Source organism: Corapipo altera, unplaced genomic scaffold (genome assembly GCF_003945725.1).
Source record: "Corapipo altera isolate COAL_440 unplaced genomic scaffold, ASM394572v1 54, whole genome shotgun sequence".
In the NCBI taxonomy this organism is placed as follows: domain Eukaryota; kingdom Metazoa; phylum Chordata; class Aves; order Passeriformes; family Pipridae; genus Corapipo; species Corapipo altera.
In genome coordinates, this window is record NW_020884902.1 from 658,001 (window position 1) to 680,679 (window position 22,679).

General features: G+C 37.7%; 1 protein-coding gene across 1 annotated transcript in view; it reads left to right on the plus strand.

Annotated features, from left to right (window-relative positions):
* The first annotated feature begins 9,344 nt into the window (after positions 1-9,344).
* Positions 9,345-22,679, plus strand: part of DLG1 (discs large MAGUK scaffold protein 1) — a 116,976-nt gene continuing 103,641 nt past the window's right edge. The window contains exon 1 of the mRNA XM_027650725.1: positions 9,345-9,911. Coding sequence (XP_027506526.1) covers positions 9,882-9,911 — 30 coding nt within the window. The 5' untranslated portion in view covers positions 9,345-9,881. The remainder of the gene's footprint in view (positions 9,912-22,679) is intronic.

The following is a 22,679-nucleotide window of genomic DNA, read 5'->3' on the forward strand; positions in this document are numbered from 1 at the left end:
AGGTGTGCTGTGTTTTCCAGGTTTGTAGGTAATTGAACACTGAAGAATTAAAATTCTAGTTGAACTTGCAGTGTGGGAATAGATTTTCTTTGATTTTTGAGAATCTTGATGATACACTGGAAAACTTAAATTGTATGTCTCTGTGGAATCTTAGTTACCTGAAATAGCACAGAGAAGGCCGTTGTAGTCATAGTCACCTTAATGAAAACTTTCTAAGAATTGTAATGCTAGGGTATATGAGAAACAGTATGGAAAAGACCATATTTACTTGTATGCCATCATCTAAATCTTAGGCTTAGAGCTATGGAACTTCCCTTTCTGAAGATATGGTGGGAACGGCATCTCTGAGAAGCAGGAGCAAAATGAACAATAGACAATAGGATAGACAAGAAAAGGCAAAGTTTATTTTGTCTACTGAGGTGTTTTGAAATAAGCCGGTTCTAATGTGTTTTGTGTTTGCATGTGCAGAGAACTTATTGAGGCACTTTGAGAGTCATTGCAGTTGCCCTTAGTCATGGAGGATGGATGAAGTTCCAGAAAATTGCAGATGGACAAATGCTGTCTTTTAAAAAGGGAATATATAGGAGCAAGGCAGGAGAGGAGGATCCAGGTTTAACAGGTACAAGGAATGATTCTTCAGTCTTTTGGAAGTGATAAAGGAGCCAAATAATAGGTGTCATAGTTGTTGATGACAGTTTTGTCAAACAGTTTCTTTCTAACGTGGTAATAGTTCTTGTGCTGGGAAGAAACAGTAAATGTGATAAATTCTGATTTCCATAGAACTTTTGGCATGGTTTACCAGGCTATCTTTTGAGATAATGTATCAGTTAAAGTTTCTAAGAAAATATATCCAGATTACATCCTGATTAAAATAGAAATGAAACGATGGAAAGAGAATGGTGTGTTGTTGCTTCAGCAGCTGAGACTAGAACAAAGCCTTGGGCAGTTGGAGTAATTAATGGGCAGGCTCTGGTTCAGCAGAACCAAGTGCAGTGTCCTGCACTTTGGCTGAACTAGTGGAAGTTGAGTAGTTAAGAAGTGGTTTCTCAGAAAAGGTCTAGGTCAGTTTTGAATCTCAAGGTGAGTCAACCATGTCACGTTAATAGACGAAAAGAACACGTTATTGACATAAGTGTGTTGTAAAACTGTTCTGTTCTACTTGGTCTGCATAAGGCTTTGCTGGAGATACTGTCGAATTTGAGGTACCACGGTGCAAAAAAAAATGTATAACATCAGTGCTTAGGGATTGACGTGGAGGATCTAAAGCTTGAAAAGAAGTGAGGACTGCAAAGATTTGGTGCTGATTAAAAGAATTGGACACTTAATTGGGAAGCAGAATTTTCATATATTTGTAGACAAATGTGAAAAAGGAAGGTAATATCCTGTGCAGAGCTGTACATGGGCAGACTCCCTTACTGAAGGTCTTCTGAGGCAGCATGACCATCTTAAATGGCTTTTTCCTCCCCTATAATGCACTTGGGAACAGTCTAATGGACTTGAGGATTCAGGCCCCTACCAAAACATTTTGTTATTGCTAAATATGCTCCTAATTAGCAGCTGGGACTGGGAAGCACAGATGTGTTATGATGAGATTTGTGTTATGATGTTGCAAGTGTAGCACCTTTTGTGCTTCCCCTGTTGGAGAAACTTGCTGACATCTGAAGTACAGAATAGTGGTACTGATAAATCCAGGCTTTGTGATTGTTCACTTGCCAACCCCCTCCAGAAACTGTTTCCAGTTGTATACAAGTTTATTTATTTTGTGACCAAGATGTCCATAGTAACAAAGACTTATCAGCTCAAGGGTACTGTTGTTCCCTGTATCTTTCTATATTGTACATGAGGGTGTATATAATTACTAAGTTGCATCTTTAGTTTTTATTCTCATATGTTGTTAGGCTGCTAGTAATACAAGGACTTGTCCTTCACACTGCACCAGTGACAACAGGCACATTATTGTGGCAAGGTCATCACTGATATATTGAAAGGAAGAATGGCCTGATTTGGGAAGTCTCACCAGAGACATAAGTGTTTGTTCTCAGCTGCACTGTTTGCTTCTCCAGTACAGTCTGGTGGTCATGGTATGTAGTGTTACTTAACGGAACCTGTTCTGGTGTGGGTTACTTTATTTTTTTAAATGGCCCAGATCTGAACATTTATGACAAAGCTACCTGTCTTCCTTCAGATTTTTTTTTTTGTCCTGAGTATCATGTGAAAGCCACAGTTGTTTGACCTTCAGTATATGAAGGTCAGATTTTAGATTTACTGCCAGTGTTTAAAAGCATAGTTGCACATGTTAGTGTTGATCCTCATTCATGTGAAACTGAAAGCAAGTTTTTCTCCCAGTCTCGGTCACTTACAGTAAATGTTACCTTGTATTTCATTAGTTAGAATATTGTTTCCATGTTAAGTTGTGAAGGTGAACAATTTTCAAAAGTGATAGGTTAGTTTTGGTTTCATTTTCTCTTTCTAGTATATCTGAATGTCTTAGTTTAGCTCTCAAATAGATATGAAAATTGTTACATAAACATATAATCTTGTATGTTTTATTTGCCTTAATTCTTTCTTCTTCAGTGACTTTCTTTTCTTTACATACCTGTAAGGTGATACCTCCTCCTCAATATTTTGAAATTTAATAAAAATTATGAGGATATATTCCTATATATTGACAATTTATATTCCACATACTTGCTATGTGGAGTATGTGAAATTTTCTTTTTATGCTGTAGAACTTAATGTGTTTTGGTTTCAATAGTATGCTTTTTTAAGCTACTTAGGCTTTTTTTTTTTAAGTTATTTTATAATTGGTTTTAATCAGCCCAAGGGCATAACAATTCCAGTACAGCATGTGTTTAACCTAATGATTTGTTTTGCTTGCCAAAATTTATTAGAGACTAGGGGGGACTTCACTTTAATATTTAATCTGCTTTTGTTCATAGCCATTTTTTTTAACAGACTCTCACTTTTTAGGCTTTGAATGCTGCTGTCCAGTTCTGTGTTAGTTCATTAAGCAGGTACAAGCAGATTGGCATACCAGATGCACTTGGAGATTATTTTAGCTGTATCCTGTTGCTTGCCAGGCCCGCGAGTCTGTAGGTGATAAGAATGGGACATTTTTTTCTTGCTTGGAAATTGTTAGTCTTTGAAGTAATACATTTCAACCCCATTTCTTTTACCTTGAGGATACCTTTTTGCTGTGGTTACTGTGGGCCAAGTAAGTATTCTTCCAGCTGATGGTATATGTGAGAGCTGCTTGAGACTGGGAATATAATGCTCCCCTAAAGGGATTAAGGATTGTATTACAAGAACTTTCTACACAGCTGACTTTGGGAATGACTTTTTAGCAATGTGTTCTTGTGTATATACATAGAATAGTGGTATACAAGCTTAGGTTGCCTGAGGACTTCTAATGGGACATAGCCTAATTCTGTTTTTGTCTTTCTACTTCTGAATCAAAAGCCAGGAGTTCGTAATCCCCATAGGTTGTATATTAGAGAAAGTTAGAGCTACAGACTGCAAGTTTTCCTGTTCACAGCAATCTGTTTTCTTTTCCATGCTCTATATTTCCTGGAACCTTATTTAGCTGTTTTATTTGTTTGAATCTCCAGCACAAAATGATAATGGAAAAAAAAAAAGTAAAAGACAAAAAAAGGCAGAAGGGTGACTCAAGACAGCGATAAGCAGGCAAGGAATATTAATCCTTTCAGTGCTAGGAAATAGTAAAAAAAACCCTACATGTGCAATTTGAAAAGGACAAATGGTTCATACCTTTTCCTTGTGTGCATTAAATACTGGGCTGAGGTGTGCACTGGCAAAGGTAACAGATCTGAAGCAAGATCTCAGCGCTGGGAACGGTCTGAGAACTGTGTGTGTGCGGGAGGGAGCGGCCTTGGAAGCTGTTTGCTGTGATCTGTGGTGCCATCTGTAGGTGGGACAGTTTGTGTTTGACAAATACGCTGGGAAACTTGAATTAGTGATAGAAATCTCTGACCTAATTGAGTAGTGTATTGCTAAGAAATTGTTGTCTCGTGACATTCTTTTTTTTCCTCTTTAAATCTGTAGGATATGTTTTAATATTGTGATCATTTTAAATCTGAGAAGTTAAAAAGTGTTTGCTGTTTAGCTTGAGTTAAAAGTAGCCCCCCTAAATTAATTTTAGATGTTAAAACCCCCCTACTGAACACTGTCTCAAAGGAAATGTTTTGCCTTAGGGGAGGGAACTCAATCTGGATTCTCTTACAGCTGGGCAAACACATCTCTCTGTTTAGTGAGTAATGGTGGCTGAAGGACTTTGGTCTGATCTGTGGTTTCCACATCATCTGCACATGCCCATGTGTTCAGTGTCTGGCATGTAGAGAGACTGTCTGGCTCACTCTCTTCTAAAGCCCTTTGCCAAATTCTTTTTTCATGAAAAGAAAATAGAAGAGGAAGTAAGGAAACAGCTGATCTGTCTGTAATTTCAGCTAAAATTTGTCACCAAGGCAGAGTGGAAAGGAAATTATCTAAACATCTCGGAATTATAAAATAATTCAGGATCACCTGTGAGGTCCATCAGATTGCAAAGGATTTCAGCCAGCTAAGCCTTGAAAATCTCCAAGAATGGGAAATGCAAAACTTTTCTGGTCAGTCTGTTCCAATGCTTGACTTATCCTCATGGTGAAAAAGCTTTTCCTTATTTCTGACTGAAATCTCTTTCCATTTATTTGTAGTTTCTAATGTTTTTCCATCATACAACATGAATTTGGCTCTCTCTTTTGGATAACCTCACTGTAGGTACCTGGAGGCTGTTTTAGATTCTGCCAAACTTTTTCTCAAAGCTTAAACAAGCCCTGTGCCTTCATCCTCTCTTTAAGGGTCAGGTCTTCCAACCCCTTCAACATCTTCATGGCCCTCTGCAGAAGTTGTTCCACGTTATCAAAATCCTTGTCACATTGGGGGCCCAAAATGGAATGCAGTATTCCAGATGTCCTATTACAAGTGCCAAGCAAGGGGGAATAATAGAGTTTTTTGGTATTACTGACCGTGTTTCTGTTAATGCAGCTCCTGTTTGCCTCCTTAGCTATTAAGGCATATTGCAGCCTTATGTTAGGTTTGCTCAGTACCTGTCAAAAGACAAAGAGTAGTCAACATGAATATTTTGAGAAGGTATAAAGTTAAGCTAACCTTCTTTCCACCTACAATGTGGGAATTGGCTTTCTTTACAAAGCAAGCAGTAATGTCATCTTAACCTTTGTAAGATTTTGATAGTTTTGTGTAACTTCTTAATAAGGTAAGCTTATGTAGTCTGGAGGAAAGAATTTTGGATGTATGTTTTTTAGTGAAATGAAATAATTGTGTGTGATCGGTAGCAGTGTGTATTCAGAATGAAATGGTACATGGAACAGTTAATCAAGATCTCAGAGGAAGCCTTGGAAGGAGATACCTGCATATGTAGAGCACATTATTAAAACAGCAGGATACTCTAGTTCTGTTTTTCTGTTTCTGAATTTTAACTGCAATACCTTCACCTGGCCTTTACAAAGTCAGTCGTACCTGTTGTAATAACAAACTGTTCCTGGGAAAATCCCTGACCTATTGTGCTGTGTTCAAATACCTTCTTTGCCTTAATATTTACAGAGATTCAGTACTGGCTGGCTTGGTGATATGCTGTGTCTGATTGTTGTACTCCCTGTTACCTTGCTGGTCCTTTATGCTTGTGTCTGAATGTGCATATTGCCCGTCTTTTATCTCAACTCTTCTGCAAACATGACGTGCTTGTTTTATTTGAGCACCTAATGGTGTATAGTCCTGGGTTACTCAGGAGCCTCCTTGCTTTCACTGTGTTAACTTTACAGAGGGGAAATGGTATTTGGCTTGCTCTGTATTTTGCCTTCAGTTCTTGAGATCTGTTTGTACAAAGAAAAGAATGTAAGTCTTGAACTAAAGCTGAAAAAGTCTTCCAGGGACAGGCTTCTGGTTGTGCTCAGTTCAGGATGCATAGACAAGCAATAAAAATCTGCTATTTCTAAAAATACACCCTTCTTAATTCAGAAGTAAATACAGAACTTACAAACTCACATAATTTTATTTTTTTGGTATCTAATTATTTTTTTTATAAACTTAGAATAATGACATCTTGCAGCCAGATTCAAAGGTGCCTAGATAAACTAGACTGCAGCATCTCACAATTTCAGTGCTTGCAGTGATGGTAGTGCTTGATCTTTGCTGAGTCTTTGATATGTCTCCTCAAGTGTGCTGAGGTTGGGCAATTGCCATCCCCTTGTGAAGCTGAGCTGAGCCTGCTGCTCTGGTTACACCTGTGACAGCTGTGTGTTACCTGGGTGTTCTCATAGAATCTGAGGGCAAATTAGCATTTAAGTAACCATATGTGCTTTTAGATTTGTGAAGAGATGAAGAAATTATTTATCTGCAAAATCAGTATTTTCCAAGGCATTGTTTTAATTGGCATGATTTATTTCTATGCATGGTTTATCTGTGCATAAATTTTCCTTTATTTAGTTATCTGGTGACTTTGTAGATAGAATCTCCCACACTGGAGAAAGAATAAGCCTGTGAAGGTGTAAAAAGTGACTGTCAAACATAACCTGAAAGAATTCACAGGTAATTCAAGGCAAGAAAAAACCCATCCCTTGCCTTTGTGTTTCTTACATGAGAATCATGTTTGGTTTTTAATATTAATGCCATGAATATTGGTGGATGGAAATGCACTTTTTCCTTCTGGCCAAGCTGTATAGAATAGTTGTTACTGATTGTTACTGAGATCACTTGGAGCTGATGGGACAGAAAGGTTTGGTTTTAGTAGGTATGAATGACATTGAAGAGGTTGCAATGCTTCTTACAAATTCAGTAGAATAACAGCGGTTTTAATGGCTAACAGCACTATGTGGAAACGTCTTACTCTTCAGTGCACTAAACATGTGACTTTTCATACATTTCATGATTTTGATTCAATTTCTGGTGTGTTCTTTAATCTCTCTGTTGCTTCTCACAATAGAATTTCAAGGAAAGACGGTTATAAGTTATTATTTATTATTTACAGTAATTTTTGTTCTGGATTCCTTACCTAGTTCTCATTTTGAAAAAACTATTTCTTCTGAGCTGCAAAATTTAACACATACTTACTCATTCACAGAGTTCTGTAAGTCTTCTTCAAAAACCTGTATTACTTTTTCTTATGAGAATGCTAAACTACCTGAATGTTTGAGTCCTGGTCAGTCTTTTTGAATGTTTATTTCTTCTATGCGAGGTATTTCCAGTGAAAAGTGTGCACAAACTGCTTTTGGACTAGGAAATGCTTTTTTTATATGTAGTGCTCTCTTCTTTGAGTGCTTATCTATCTGTGCCCTATGTTTTTTACTCTACTGTATAGCATGTGTAATTGCCATCTCTTTTCCTGTTTGTGGACATGGGTAGCTGAAGATGGGTCCTGAGAGAACCACATGCACAGTTACCAAAAGGACTTTTAATCCAACATTGCCGTGCAGTGATTGGTAAAGGGCTCTAATGGACCTTGGCTGTACAAGCTGTTCTGCTCTGTAATGCAGCGGATGCATTACTACTTTTCAGGAACACTTGTTATGAGGTGACTTTGTCTGTGCCCTCTGTTTTGAAGTGTTTGGTGTGCCTGTTCTTGATGAGCAGCCTGATCCACAAATCCTCAGCAAAGAAATGCCTTTTCCTCACCTCTCTGGATAGGTCTTTTTTCTACATCTTGTAGTCTTCATTGGCAGCCCGAAGGGAGTTACATCCTTACTGTGGGAAGACTAATGAGCCTTGAGTCTTGTTGGAAGGATGGTAGTGAGTGGGAAGGGGAAAAAATGGCATGATAATGATACTTAGTTCTGAAAGAGTCCCAGAGAAGGCAAGAGAACATAAAAATGAGGGGAATAGAAGTGACTGATTCTGAACATACACTGGTTGTAGACAGGATTAGTCTGCAGAAAGCTTGATCTTGAACCAACAGGGAAATTTCAGTGCTGAGAAGGTGTCCTTAATCTTTGCCCTTTATAGACTGAACATGAGGGACAAGCCAAGTTTGGGTGTGCTGTTGGGATTCCTAGGGAGATTTGTGCCAGAAACGTACGTTTGGACTGACTTCGTGTCTTGTATGGTCATTGAAGATGTTTCTGGGCTGGACACTGGATGTGTGCCAAATCACCAAAAAATGTATTTGCTTACTGTCCCTTAACTTTTTGGATACTTGCACTTTGTTAATTTCTCTGAACCTTACAGTTTTCCCAAAACAAGACTTGGTAAATGCAATGATTTCTTTGTGGGATACCTTGTGTGCATTCAACTGTGAAAATAATCACCCCCACCTTTTCTGACAGAGGAATGTTCCATCCGCTTAACTGGTGCTTTTCTGCTTTTTGAAGTTAAAACTTTTAGCCTTCTGTCTGAGTTCAGCCTTATCAGTCTGAGAGACATGTATTTTTCCCACTGATGCTTTGTAGCAGTGAGAACTTCACCTTGGTGTTCACAGTAGAAATTCTTCACAGATTTTATAGACAGCGTAAAAATAAAAAATATCTCTGACTTGACTTGGTTGCACAAGTTAAAAATCCTCTTGGTGGCTGAATAGTAGAAGATTTATCTTAAAGTTCCATTCCAGTTTGTCCTATAAAGGTAACAACTGCCTGCAAAATAAAATGTGTAATTTTGGGAAGAACAGTTTCCTTACATACCAATCTGGCCCCCTCCCTCTCCCCTCCAGCATACACAGCAGAGCCAGGGAATCAAGTGGAGCAAAGTTGCAGAAAGCTTAAAGGGAATGCTCTTGATACACATTTAGTATGTTCTAGAGTTGTTTGCCGATGCAAAATACAGTCATTGTCACTAGTTGTACATCTTGGGCTAAAAGCAAAATAATGCAGATAAGATTTAATAGCTTGAATTTACTTACTGAATTTTTTCAATATACTTCACTGTGTTTGCAGCAAAGGTGGTAGCAGGAGACCTCATAGGACAAGAGAGTGGAAACTGAGTTGACCATTTGCTTTCAGTGCCTCTTGTGGGAAATAAATGTAATAAGGTTCTTACCAATGTATGAAACTGTCAGGTTGGTGTTTCAGAGTACGCAGATGTTGTGGTTTTTTTTGTGCCCAAGTGTTAGACTTTCCCCAGCCGTGCTAATTAGACTGAGGAGACAATGCCTGCATATACAAACTTTGCCTTGTCACTGCATTACAGCCTTACAAAAGGAAATGAAATTCTAGGTTAATTCAAGGCTCAAAATAGCGTTTCTCTTGCAATATGCATTACTCTTTCCTTGCCACTTTCTTGTCTCCCTGTTCTACATGGAATATTCCATTCATTACTGCTTAGGAAATCAGTTATTTTGCAGTCTGCAAATGCTGAAATGACGTTAGAGGAGAAATACTTGTTTGCAACCAAAACTATTTTTGAACAAACGCTTCATTTTAGAAATTGTAACCAGCTAAGAAAAGCTGAATTGAGATTTTCTGCTGTAAAATAATTTTGTATTGCATTTCATCAAATGATTCCCTGTGATGCTCATGTGTTAGGTAATCCTGAAAGAGGAGTATATGAAATAGAATACGAGGAGGTACTTAACAGGGATGGAACAGGATTTGACATCTTTTGTAGGATATTTTCAAGGATACATTTAAGTTTTTCAGACATAGATAATCAAAGTGGGTTAAGAATCTTCCACGAAACTTAGAGCATTTGTATTTTAGCCTGCTGCTTTTTCTCCACACTGTTTCTACCTCTGAATGAATCCGAAGGGAAACCTGGCACTCACTCCAGTGTTTTGACTATTAAATAAGTGTGCTCTTTTTCATTCTGCTGAGATGCTGTTTAGCTGTGATTAAAAATAAACCTTTTTAAATGTTTGGAAAGATACCTGCTATGCTGAAACGATGGATTGCTTATGCATTGTAACAACAAAGGTAAGATGATAAAGCTTTTGATTAATGCCTATAATCTTTGAAGTTCTTGTTGAATCTTTTGGGTTTTGTCGAATCTTTCAGGTTTTTTTTTTCTTTAGTGAAAATGTTTTGGTGGTTTTCTAGTGTTGATTTTTTAACTTTAAACCACAGATATTGTCTAAATAAATTCTGTAGTTGTTGCTAAGAACAAACATAGATGTTAATTCTTCAAAGAGCTAATTATGCATATATTGAAAAATTCAAGTGTAGTAGAATGATTTATTATCTCGTTCTGCAGTTAGACTCTCTTCTATAAAAATTCGCTCTCTTTAAACATGCTAAAATAGTACTTTGCTTTTTATTTCAGAATGAGGAACTCCAAATAATGTTTTATGTGACCTTATGTTTAAAATAATGATCAAAGAGAAGAAGATGAATGGCAAGTCCTGTTAGGGATGGATATATTTCAAGATGCTTTATTATCTTGATATTTTGCTGCTTTAAGATGAAAATACCCAGATCACTTAGTGTCATTACTTCTGTGCTAGGATAAAGTTTTATGTATGTTCATTTTTAATACACCCCACTTGTAACTGCTAAAGAGAAAATCTGATGCATGAACAGAATGTATTAGTAGTGTGCTTGTGAAATATTGACTTGATGAGCTTGTTTTTGTGGAGGCTTTTTATTTTTCTTCAAGTGGTAAACTTGTTCTGTATTGTTCCCTTTTCCTTGGATGTTTGAATAGTTTCTGGTTTAATTTTTTTTTATACTAATTACTTTGACTTCTTCTGGATAATTTGAAAGCATGAAACTTGTTTATGCAAACATCCTTCTCAAGAAATATAATAAAATTGAACATCTTTGAGAGTATTAGGTGGATTTAATGATAGCTTTTATAAAAGAAAAGTTCAAGATACTTCCAAGTTCTGTTTGACACAAGGAAGCAAAGGCTGATTGGAATGAGTGAAGTTACCTTGTCTCTCACCAGCAAAGGAGTCTTTCTCCTGTCTGAACTGCTGGGGTTTTTTTGGAAGTGAAACATATCTTTTTAAATCACGTTTGGGTGATAACATTAATTTGTGGCATTTCTGCTTTATTTGTTTTAGAATATTCTCTTTTGTGCAATGAGATTGGGATTGGATAATAATTGCTTGACTTCAGTTATATTGATATGTACTTTAATTTTATTGTACTCATTTTAAGAGAGGGCTAGATCTGTCATTTTTATAATTTTGTGCATTTGTTTACCTTCCCATATCTACTTGTCTAAGAGCAGAGAGACAATTTATATTGGCAGGTTAAACCAACAGAAAACATATTCTGAGGAAAAAAACCCGTTGTTTTTTAATATGATGAATTTAGCTCTATAGGTATTAAGGAAGTAAGACTGCTCACAGAAATGTTGCAGGGGAGAGGGAGAGATCATCTCTGCACAACAGTCTTACATGGGCTTAGACTGCTCATGCATTTCCACCTGGAGGTATCAGCACTTAATCCTTCCTGCCTGCTTCATGTGAAGTTTTGGCCTCATTTAACTAAATGCTGCTGTAGTACCTTGTAGCTTTAACTAAAGCTGTTTATTTAAAGTTGGGCTTATAAAAAGAACTGTTTGCTTTCCTTTGTAGTGTGGTATCTGATTACTTGGAAGTTGTAGTTTTATGAAAAGTATGTTCCTTGGTTTTGTGCATAAACTTGTTTTTCAAATGTTAAGGAAAATTGATGCATGTAAGGCAATTTTGAAATCAGCATTAAGCAATGTGTGATGAGATTAGTAATAATGTTTAAGTGCTTCCCCTTTCTCCACCGTAAGTTGAGGAGTATTTGAAACAATTCATTGTTACTCTTTATTTCTGACTATGGAAGAGAAGGATTTGGCCAGCAAGTGGAATTTCCTAATGAATTTGAGAAATTTTCATAATTTGATCTTTGATAATTCTGTTTTGCTTAATTCGGAATTAAGGTCTAGTCACAATGGGTGAACAGGTCCTTAAACTAATTTCTGTCCTGTCTTCAAAGGTCTAAATGGTTTACTTTGCCCAAATCTAGTACAAAGAGTACTGATTAATACAGTATTTTTTTTCTCTTTATGTGGGCACATTTGGTTTGATGTAGGTAGGCAAATTTGCATCACTGCAACCATGGATACTATTAAGAGCAGGCACGTGGGCTGAGCTTACAGTAATGAATTTTATTTAAGTCACAGTTTTAAATGAGTTCATGGCATTTAAAAATACAGAATATGAAAAACCATTGATTTTTCTAGAAAAAAGCTATTTTTGAGCAGTCATTCTTAGCTTGTTTGTTCCATAGTATACTTCCAGTAAAACAGTTGAATTTAAAATGAAAATGATGTAAAATTGCTTTAAATAATGTTTCCACTCTGACTAGTGTGAAAGAACGATTGTTTTGTACCATTTTTATTCCAAAACACTAAGAAGTATCCTGGGCTGCACCAGAGCAGTACTGGGTAGTCCAGTACTGGGTTTTGGCTACTGTCAGAAACAAGGTATCTCTGGAGGGGAAGCAGGTATGATGTATCAACCTATTACTAAGGGAGGAAGATGAAGGGTTTTTTCCCAAGTTGTTAAACTTAAGCTGTGAATACCTCATAAATTCTGGGTTACTTCTGTTCTGGGTGAGCACCATGTTGTGGCTGTGAGGTGCCTGAGCACAGGAGCTCAGCTACAGCCGGTGTGGCTGAACTGGGAAAGGTGACACTGAATTTGTGATTCCTGCAGATTTCCTCACTTGGTTGTGCATTGCTCTGTAGTTCAAGGTCCCACTGTAGTTATTGTCGGTTTTTGGAATTTCCTTCAATTTAAGTGAGTTGTGCATAATGAAACATGCACTAGCAGTGATCTCATCCAACCATCTGCTTAAAGCAGAGGCAGCATCAACTTAGACCAGGTCATTTAGGGCTTTGATTGGGTTTTGTAAACCCCCTTGCCCTGTCTCAGCTTAAAGTAGTCTCTCTTCCTGCTGTGCACATGGGCCAAGTTTTGTTTTCTTGGAAGTCTCCTCTTAGACATTAAAAGGCTCCTGCCAAGAACCTTTCTCTGTGTTGAAGAAGACCAGTTCCCTGAACCTTTCTTCCTTGTGCTTCTGCCAAGACCATCTTGGTGGCTTTCCAGTGTACGTGATCCTATATTCCAGATGTGATCTGACAAGTGCTTGAAAAAACATAAGATGTTGCAATGCAAGTTTTAACCTTCTAAAGCTACTGTGTGCATAAAACCTGAAAGCTCCAATGTTGGTAGGAAATAAAATATGAGAGGCAATTGTGTGAAAACAGAAACAGTTAAAATCTAAGCTTTTATGTATAAACTTGATGGAGAAATTACTTGGTGGGCCTAAAGGAGGATGCTTTCTTAAGGGGAGGAACAAAATACAGAATTATGAATTTAAAATTGTGGAAGAGATGTAAATGAATTATATGGGAAATTATTACACTCAAAGCTTAAGAAATACATTGAGGGCTTAATAGTCCACAACAGCCCTTCCAAGTTGGCAGTGTGAATGATGTATCATGATGGGTTTTGGCCAAGAACTTCATTTTGCCAACATTCCATGTCCTCACTAAAAAGCAAATTGCTTTCCAAACATATTTGATTGGATAAATCATAGTTATCTGGTGAGCCAGTTGAGTAGTGCTAATAATAGATCACTTGGCTTTGGTACGCCATCTGGTTGTAGTGTTGAAGAAATGGGTGCAGAATCAGTCATAAAAGCTTTGGGAAGTGAAAAAAATGGTGCCTCACCAATGTTGGCAGCACCAGCAGATGGTATGAAATTGCTCTTGCATGTAATCTTGAAGTATAATGCAATGCCAAAGAAACAGCTGCCTACCAGATAGTTGGTGTCAAAATCAAGGATGGTTGTCTGCAGTCTGAAGGATTGGCCAACTTTCATTTGGAATAGGAGACCAAACGTGGGGAATGTGTGCTGTAAATGGGTTTAAAGGGTATTTGACAAAAATGACGAGGAATGCAAGCAGAGAATACTGACCTTGTGGTCATGGCAGGAGAAACTGTCCCAGCTGCCTGCATTTGTAGTTGTGAACAAGTCTTTAAAAAGTTTGCAGTTTTAATGCAAAGAATGGACTTTGGCAGGGGTCATGCTTCTACTCTACGTGGCAAATAAAGAAGTCCTGTGCAACATCACATAGCATGAGATTGGTTAGATCTGGAGGTTGTAGTTAAGAACTTAAGAAATGCTGTATTTTGGATTCTATGGATGGAACTGAAGGTGGTTTCTCTTGAGTTTTGAAGATGAATAGATTTGAAGGTGATAAATGATGACAGCAATAGTGATGAAGATGGCACAGAGTGAGAGTGGAGGAAATGATAAAGGGACCTGATAAACAAAATCTGAAAAGCTGTGCTGAGAAAGTGTGAGAAAATAGACTGACTTGAGGCAAATCATTAGTAGATGTTCTTACTGTGTATCGAATACAAGAATATAATAAACTTTCTGCATTTAACTTCTTTGTCAGAGGATTCTCTGAATCTGAGTTCTTTTTCTGTTAACATGTTATTTGGTATTCTCCCAACCAGCAACAGTTTAAGACTCAAGAACTTCCTGGGCCAGAGGCAATTTCTCTGTAGTATTCTTTGGTTTTCTCTTACATGGATTGTCTGTCTCACCAAAATGCACAAAGAATACAAAACAAAGGTATAAATCTGTGGCATGTGCTTCTTATACAGAGCATCTCCAGAGATATAATCTCTGTTTGATTGCTACTTCTAAATGACTGCAAGTATACAGGGGCATTTAGTTGATAACCCAAAAGTTATTAGAATTGTGTAGTTATTCAGGCAGAGACATCAGTGAAGTTTGTTGGAGTTTGTGTGCTGGAAGAAACTGGATACCATGTACCTGAGGTGTTTACATGAATCTGATGAATCTCACATGAATCTCTTTAGTTGTTCTGTGTGTTTGTACTTATTTTTCCTTCTGTTTTAAAAATAAAAGCTGCTAATGAATACTAGATATAAGAGACAAATGAGTTGTATATGGTTACTGCATCAGTTCTGGGTATGTTTGGTTAGGAACTGATTGAAGAGTAGATAAAACAAATGCCTGTTAAAGATCAGTATTTCCAGCAGTTGAGTTACACAACTTGTGGACTGACTCTGAGAATATGGTGTGGAATATGTTTAGATTGGAGATGCTGAATGCAGCAGTAAAAACAGAGAATAACTTTCTGAAATCAATCCTAGAAGTAAGACCCCTTAATAGCATTTTCACAGCTCCATTTGCCTGTCTGGAACTGTGTGGGTTTATTCAGAGGAGCTGATGATCATAACCTGGATAATTTTCCAGGTAGGATTAATGGCAGCAGAGTGGTGAAGCATTAATTCCTGATCAGTTTTGCTTTGCTGTCCTGTTTACTATGGGAGAGAATTCAATCTGTGACTTCATAAGTGACAGTGAAATCTGATTGCTGCTGCTGGGAGTGCTTCTACCTCCTTTTATTCACTGCTCACCTGCCGGGAACCTGGTAGAACTTGGTATGGTTTTGTGCTGGCTACTGAGTGAAGGCAGCTCATGGAAAAGTCAAATAAGCACTAGACCTATGAAAAGGTAGCTGTGGGATGGAGAGTTGGAAAGTGTTGAGCAGTTAAAGTGACTCAGATGCCTGTGAAAAGGCAGGTACAGTGGTAAGACTTAACAGCTCAACACTTTTGGAAGGAGAAGGTGAGAAGAGCAGTGATTATCTCTGCAACAGAATCAAAATGTTTCATCTATTTGGCTCTTGCTTATGGAACTGGACCCTCAGAGTGAACAACTTTGGCAGAGTTTCCTGTTGTAATGAAAACAGTGGGTGAATAAACGGAGGGTTGTTCGTAGTTGGGCATATGGTCTCCAACACGATTCCTTCAGTAGGCAGAGGTATTTAAATTTCTTGGTGGCAAAAACCCCAAAAGATTTCCTCCCTTATTTGAAGTGAGATTTCAAGCTGGCTGAGCTCACCGGTTGATTTTCTGGTATGCTGCTAGTCAGATCTGTTTTACTAGCCAGCACTGTGCTTGATCACTTCTTTTGTGAATGCAGTGCCTTGCACCAGGGCTTTAGTGTGAGGGATATTTTTACACTTTATTTGAGGCTTTATCATAGTCTGATGTTTTGTCACTGGGTATTACTCATACTTTCATAAGTGGGAATAACATTTCTTGAATCTCATTCCTAGGACTGGTATTTATCAGACAAAAAAAAAATAAAACATGGAAGACATGATCAGGTGGAGACCATCCTTATTGAAGTGATATTCAGCCTTGTTAGGTTTGTGGTTTTTTTGTGGTGGTGTGGTTTTTGTTGTTTTGTGGCTTGGTTTTTTTTGAGATGTTTCTTTGAAGACCATAAGCTGCCACAACTTGGGTTTGGAGGAAGCAAGGACACACTTTAATGAAATTCTAATACATACTAAAAGTGTAACTGAGAGCTGCTGTGTTAAAGGTCAGTGTGGGCAGGAATCTGAATTCATTTTCTGAATTCATCTAAATGCCCAACAGAGAATGAACAGGCCTTGGAGGGTTTTAGTGACAAATCCATATTGCCTGGAAGAATGATTCCCTCCCATCTGCTGTTAAAACATTAGAACAATAATTACTTCCTTCTGTCAGTCTTTGTGCCCTAACAGTGGGTTTACTTGCACCCACAAATGCTAAATGTTGAGGACATTTTTACTCTGAGTTTGGGGCTGAGTGTGCCAGCCACCAGTTATGGTTCTCTCAAATGTGCCATTGAGAGGGAGCACCACTGCAGGGAATTCTCCCTCCTCTGTGGCCTGTTCTCTTTGACTATTGGAAAAATTGTGCCACAGTTGCATTTAGCCACCTGCATTTAGCGTAACTTTGTTGCCTGGTGAAGACACCCCCCTGAGGATGCTTTGTTTGCATGTTGTGTGTGACACAAGATGTGCCAGTGGTGTATCCCAAGCTCCAGAGCTTTTCTCTTAAGCAAACTACAAAGGCTCTTCTGACTTGGGCTTTCCAGCTGCAGGGGTGGTGGGCTGGCCAAGCATGGTAGCAATGAATCTGGAACTGAACAGCTGCTTCTTGCATTCTTGCATTTGTATTTTATTTATCAGTATAATAGCTCTGTTGAAGTCCTTGTAGTGTTGTAATGATGGACTTAGTCCATTTTTCTTCTGTAATTAAAAGATAGTCTTTCACTTTTGTACACTCATTATTTCTTTGAAAATACATAGTAATTCAAAATTGTGCATATTTGACTTGTGGTACGTTCCTGTATCTTTTTGTAAATGTTTTACCCAGAAGGAAACTTCTTTCTTCTGCTTGCTATTTTTCTATTGAGAAAAAAGAAAAACCTCAAGCCATTCACATGTGGTAAAATTAAACTATTTATCACAAGACTGAGCCTGAAAAATCTACTTTGGTTGCTTTAGCTTTAGTTTAGAAAAGCACAATAATAGTTAATTCAGGTACAGTTCTCCTCAACCAACCTCCAAACTCAAAGTGAAGAAGAGATGTCTGTCATAACTCAGCAGTCTGAAGTGATGATGCTGTTGCAGTTCATTTATAAAAGAACAACCCCCTCTCAGATCATCTTTCTGCTGCTATTTGTAATTAAGTTCAATAATAACTTAACAGTATTCCAGAAGGCAAAAGTAGGACTATTTTATTACATGAGATCTTTCTTACCTGCTGTGTTTCCTTTTCCTTCAGGCTAAGGAAATGGCGAGGGAATACTTTAACTAGTGACTTTTCTTTTTAATTGAAGTTTGACTCGTTATATGCTCTAAAAAATCCATTTGGGATGAGGAGGAGTAGTAAACTTAGTGATCTGTTATTAATAAATGCATCTTAAAAGCTGTGTGTAGAAAATTTCCTGGAAATAAACATCACTATTATGGTGAGAAATGGATCACTTTATTTCCTAACTTCCCAATAGGTTGTTTACAGGATCTGATGTACACAGCTGGTTTTAGGCAAGGAACTATAATTCAGGTGACTGGAGAGAAGTCTGTATTTGGGCTGGAAGCAGCATGATCTTTATAACTCTGTTCCTGGTCTTATTTTGATTGATTGAAATACTCCTTGGAGACTATCAAGGTATTTTGAGGAGGTGGAAAAGTTCTGCTTTACAGTGTTATGTAAGTGCCACTGCAAACTGTACGTTCCCAGCTGGAAGTACTATTAGAGCAGCGAGGGAAATACCATCTGGGAAGGAAGAAGCTGCAAGAGCTTGTCTTGATGACACAGGGAATATGTTTCCAAAAACGAAAGATGCCAGTGACTTTTCAAATACGATGATGTTGAAGTGGGAACAATAAGAATTAAGCTAAAATAAATAAAAGCTGGAAATCAAAAGGATCCTTGCTGCTAAAGTAATTAGTTAATAAAAGGCTTTTATAACAATAATGTAGATAGCACGAGCCCATTATGATGTAGCTGGATGATTTTAAAGGTCACATTAAGTTGTTTATTATGGGTTTAGGTTGTTTGAGAGGCTTAGCAGAAAAATCTGTCTCACTTTGCATGATTTTCAATGAAAAACAGCAGCTTGGGTTGGATCCAAAAATGAGGATTTTTAGTCATCTCAAATCCTGTCAGCACTATTTGTAACATATTCTAATGTAACTCTACTGTCACAAGGATCGGAGAAGTAAATATCTGATAACATTAAACAGGAAAATTAATTTCAAAATAGGATTATTTCAACTTCCTGCCTACTAAGTGGCAATCTAAAAACCTTTACGTTTCTTACCACTAATTAAAATGTTTCTTCACCTATTTATTCAGAGAATAAAGTCAAAATGAGATTTTGTGCATTGATTCACCAGTGCACTGCAATTTAAAAACATCACATTGAAACAACTTTGGTACCAGATTGTGACTGCAATGAAGGAAATGAAAAACTTTTTGGCAGAATCAATTTGCTTCTTCTCAGGTTTTATTTTTAGATCAAATCAGATGCTTGGAAATCACAGTGAATTTTTTTTTATTTTGGTTTGTCTTTTCAATTTGTAGTGTACTTTTGTAAAAGGAAGACTTTGGAAAAAGGAATGTAATTTAATCTAGACTTTAGGGGTTTGCATCCTTATCTTTAAATAAATGCTGCTGTTGCCAACAGGGAAATGCTTTCGAGTGGCAGTGGAGAACTGCTGCCCTCTACTGTGTACAACGTGCTTTTCTTAGATTAACAAATCGGGACAATGCGGTATCTACTGCCGAGAATTTGGCAAAGCTTCCTTATCCCTCTGAGATTTGAAGTATGTGAGGACGTTCTTTTGGAAGAGAGGATCAAAAAAAAGGAGTATTAACTTACAGGATACAGAGCTGGTATTAATTTGTTGACTTGCTGATCAAGAAGCTGTAAATCTTGTTAATATTATATATATATATATATATTTATATGTTATTTTGGGAATTTCTTTACACAGTTAAAATCCATCCAGATCCACTATAAAAATATATACATGTGGTAATTTTAGTTAAAATTGGATTATCGCAGCCCTTAGCCTAATTAATGACACAAGAACTGGCAACACCAAACTATTTTTATTTTGGTGATTTTTTTCTATGGGATGTCTTAAGGGCTTTTGCAAACTCTGGCAAGTATTGTTTGTATCCCATTCCTTTCTTGATTTAAGCTTTTGTGTCCTCAACAATCCATAAACATACAAGAAATGTGAAAACTTTCTGACCTGCATTCTGTGTTGTATGGCTTTTGTACACGCTACCTGGCAATGCACTGCATTAAACCTTCTGTAATTTTCATTCCCTTTCCCGTTTCCTTTTCTGTTGTTCCTGTTTGTCATTATATCAGTGTGTCTCTAACCAGTACTAAAGATGCCCAAGGGAAGCCTGGAGTTGATCTGCTGTTCTAGTAGTAGGCAATGCAAATTGAATCCTTCAGAGCACAGGACTGCCCTAAAAATGGCGTTGGATTTGTATGTGAACCCTGTGGGTTCCTTCCAACTCAGGATATTCTGTGACTGGCAATTCATCTTAAGGCTTAGGTTAAATGGTAATAAAAGTTCTTCACTGAAAGGATGGTCAGGCATTGGAATAGGCTGCCCAGGGGAGTGGTGGAATCACATCCCCAGAAGTGTTCAAAAGGCATGTGGATGTTGCACTTGGGGATATGGTTTAGGGGTGAACACAGTCGTGTCTGGTTAATGGTTGGACTTGATGATCTTTGAGGTCTTTTCCCACCCTAGTGATTCTATTCTATGATTGTAAGTGAAGGACAAGTGCTCACTTAGTTGCTGTCCCACTCCAGCAGGCAGCATGTGAAAGATTTCCTGAGATAGTGATTACACTTACACATTTTTAATAGACCTCAATTTGTTGATTTGCTATTTTGTAGTTCCTTTTTGAACGTTTGATATCCGTGGCAATGAGTTTTGCATTTGCTTTCAAACATCTGCAGGGTAATTTAATTATCTGCTAATGCCTGTATTGTCTTAAATAGTTAGTAGTTGCATTTTGTATGCCTCTCCTCTGCCATTCATCTTTTTAAAGATTGTGTGTCATGTTTCCAACTCAACTGCTTGCTTTATAAGGTGAAGAGATTTGGCAGTTAAATCTTCTCAAATGGAAGGCACTGAACACCTCTACCCTTCCTGTTATTCCCTATACTTTTCTAATTTTTGTATCTATTTTTATCAGATGAGATGATCAGAAATGTCTCCAATAGGCAAGATTTGTGAGTATCTCAAAATTATACAGAGAAGTAATACTTTTTGGGTTTCTGTAAGTTTCTTTTTTGGAAATTGGAACTCTAACTTTGAGCTAGCAGCTTTGCTCTACTTGGTGGTTTAAAAACCCCTCTATAATTTTAGTTAAGGTACTATTTTCTAGGTGTTTTAAAGGCAACACAGGGGACAGAGAAGGGGAGAATGACCTACATTAACATGCTGTCACATTCACTCAGGTATTTGGGTCCTAACTGAAGTCATTTCAAAGCTGAACTAGGGCACTATTTTCTGTAGCAAGCTATTGCATCTTGCTAAAACTTACTAAGAAGAAATACTCTGTTTTGAACAGTTGTGCAGTTAGTTTGCCAACAGCTGCTGGTGTTTTTTAAGGACTGGTGCCTGTGTTGCCCTAGATTCCTGCTGAAGCACTGTGGTTTAGAAACATGTATTAATATGTAGAAGCTCTGGGGTTGATAAGTAGGACTGAGTCCAGGATCAATATTTTGAAGGTTTGATTCATAAACTGTGGATACAAATCTAAATCAAAGTTAAATTTGATTTAAGCTGCTAACATTTCAAGCTTAAAAAACACATAATTTTTATGCTTTAGTAGTTGTGAGGTGAGAGGTAACAAATATTTGTTACCTGTTTCTGAAGTTTTCTTGGAGCATATTTATACCTCATTGCCAGTCAAAACACTACTGCTATGTTGTTCCTTGTACCTTCTCTCAAATTATGATGTTTCAGGGGAGTGGAGGAGCAGGTTGTGAAAGCATTTGTGACCAAGGTAGACTGGAATAAGCTTATGGTCAGGGTAATTGGTAATAATCAAGTGTGTAAAGCATCACTGCTTGAATTCTTAGCAAAGTTTGGCTCTGTTTTGACAGTGATTTTTACTGTAAGAATAAGGTTTTAATTTGTGCTCACTGACATTAAGATAATTTAACCTGCTCTGAGAAAATGTGATTTGAGCTTCCTTTGTGGAGTCTCTACATTTCTTGCTTAAGCTGTTCTGTCATGATGATTAAGTTGTAACTTGTGTTTTCAGGTTTTAAAAGCTATAAGACCACCCTCACCCCCCAACCCTTTTTTTCAGCTTGTTAATTAACTTATTTCCTCCTTATTTGCAAGCTCTGAATGTGTTACTGCACTGGCTAACATATTAATGAGCACTACACAGGAGAACGAATCCGCTAACAGCAGCAAAAATACTTTGAGAAATACTTTTTTCTTTCCAGAAAAACTGGAGAGAAGTGATACTTATCAGCAGAATCGTCTCCTACCCTGAACTGCTCATGACTTTCACCCAGGCTGCTGTCCCACATGACTATTAAATGCATCTCTGTACAGCTGTTATTCCCTGTATCAGTGCATGGATTTGTTCAGTCCTTGCTGCAGAACTCAGCACAGCTCCTTGCTGAGCTGCATGAACTGCCTCCTGACCCCGTGCTCCAGGTCAGAGGTCTCTGTTAAGGTCCTGCAGTTTCTTGTATTGGCCCCTTGAGCAGTGGAGTGTGGCCTGTTGGTCTCCTTGGGGTGTGCTCTGTGTCATCGTGGCAGCAATAAGTGACAGTGTTGAGCAATGTGGGCCCCAGTACCTGACCTCAGGTAAGCTAAGATAAGAAAGCTTCAAGGGGCCCTGTCAGAAGCCTTTCAAAGCCTTGGTCTCCATCTGTCTGTTCTATGCCTTCTTGCAACTCTCCCCTTTACCTTTTAGTTTCCTGAAGGTAATAACAGCCTTCCTTACCTGTTCTCAGTTAATAACAAAGGGTAAATCACCAGCACCTGTACCATTTGGATTGAGATGGTAGTCCTTTCTTGTAAGAGAATTTGCATTTTAGGATGGAGAAAGTGATAGAGTTGCAATGAATTGAAACCGTAGGGCAGCAAATTCTTTTATCCCTTGGAGTCAAAAAGTAGCATTATGAATCTTTTCCCATTTAGAGGAAGGTGTCATCTCTGTTTTTGAAATGTTCAGATTCATTAGAATGACATAAGACACACTATTGGCATTTCTCCTTTAAGCATGGTACCAACTTTGTATGAAAAAATCTTTTTGAAAACAATTGTTTCCTTTAGAACCTAGTGACACTCCTCTGGGTACTCAGAAATGTATGGCA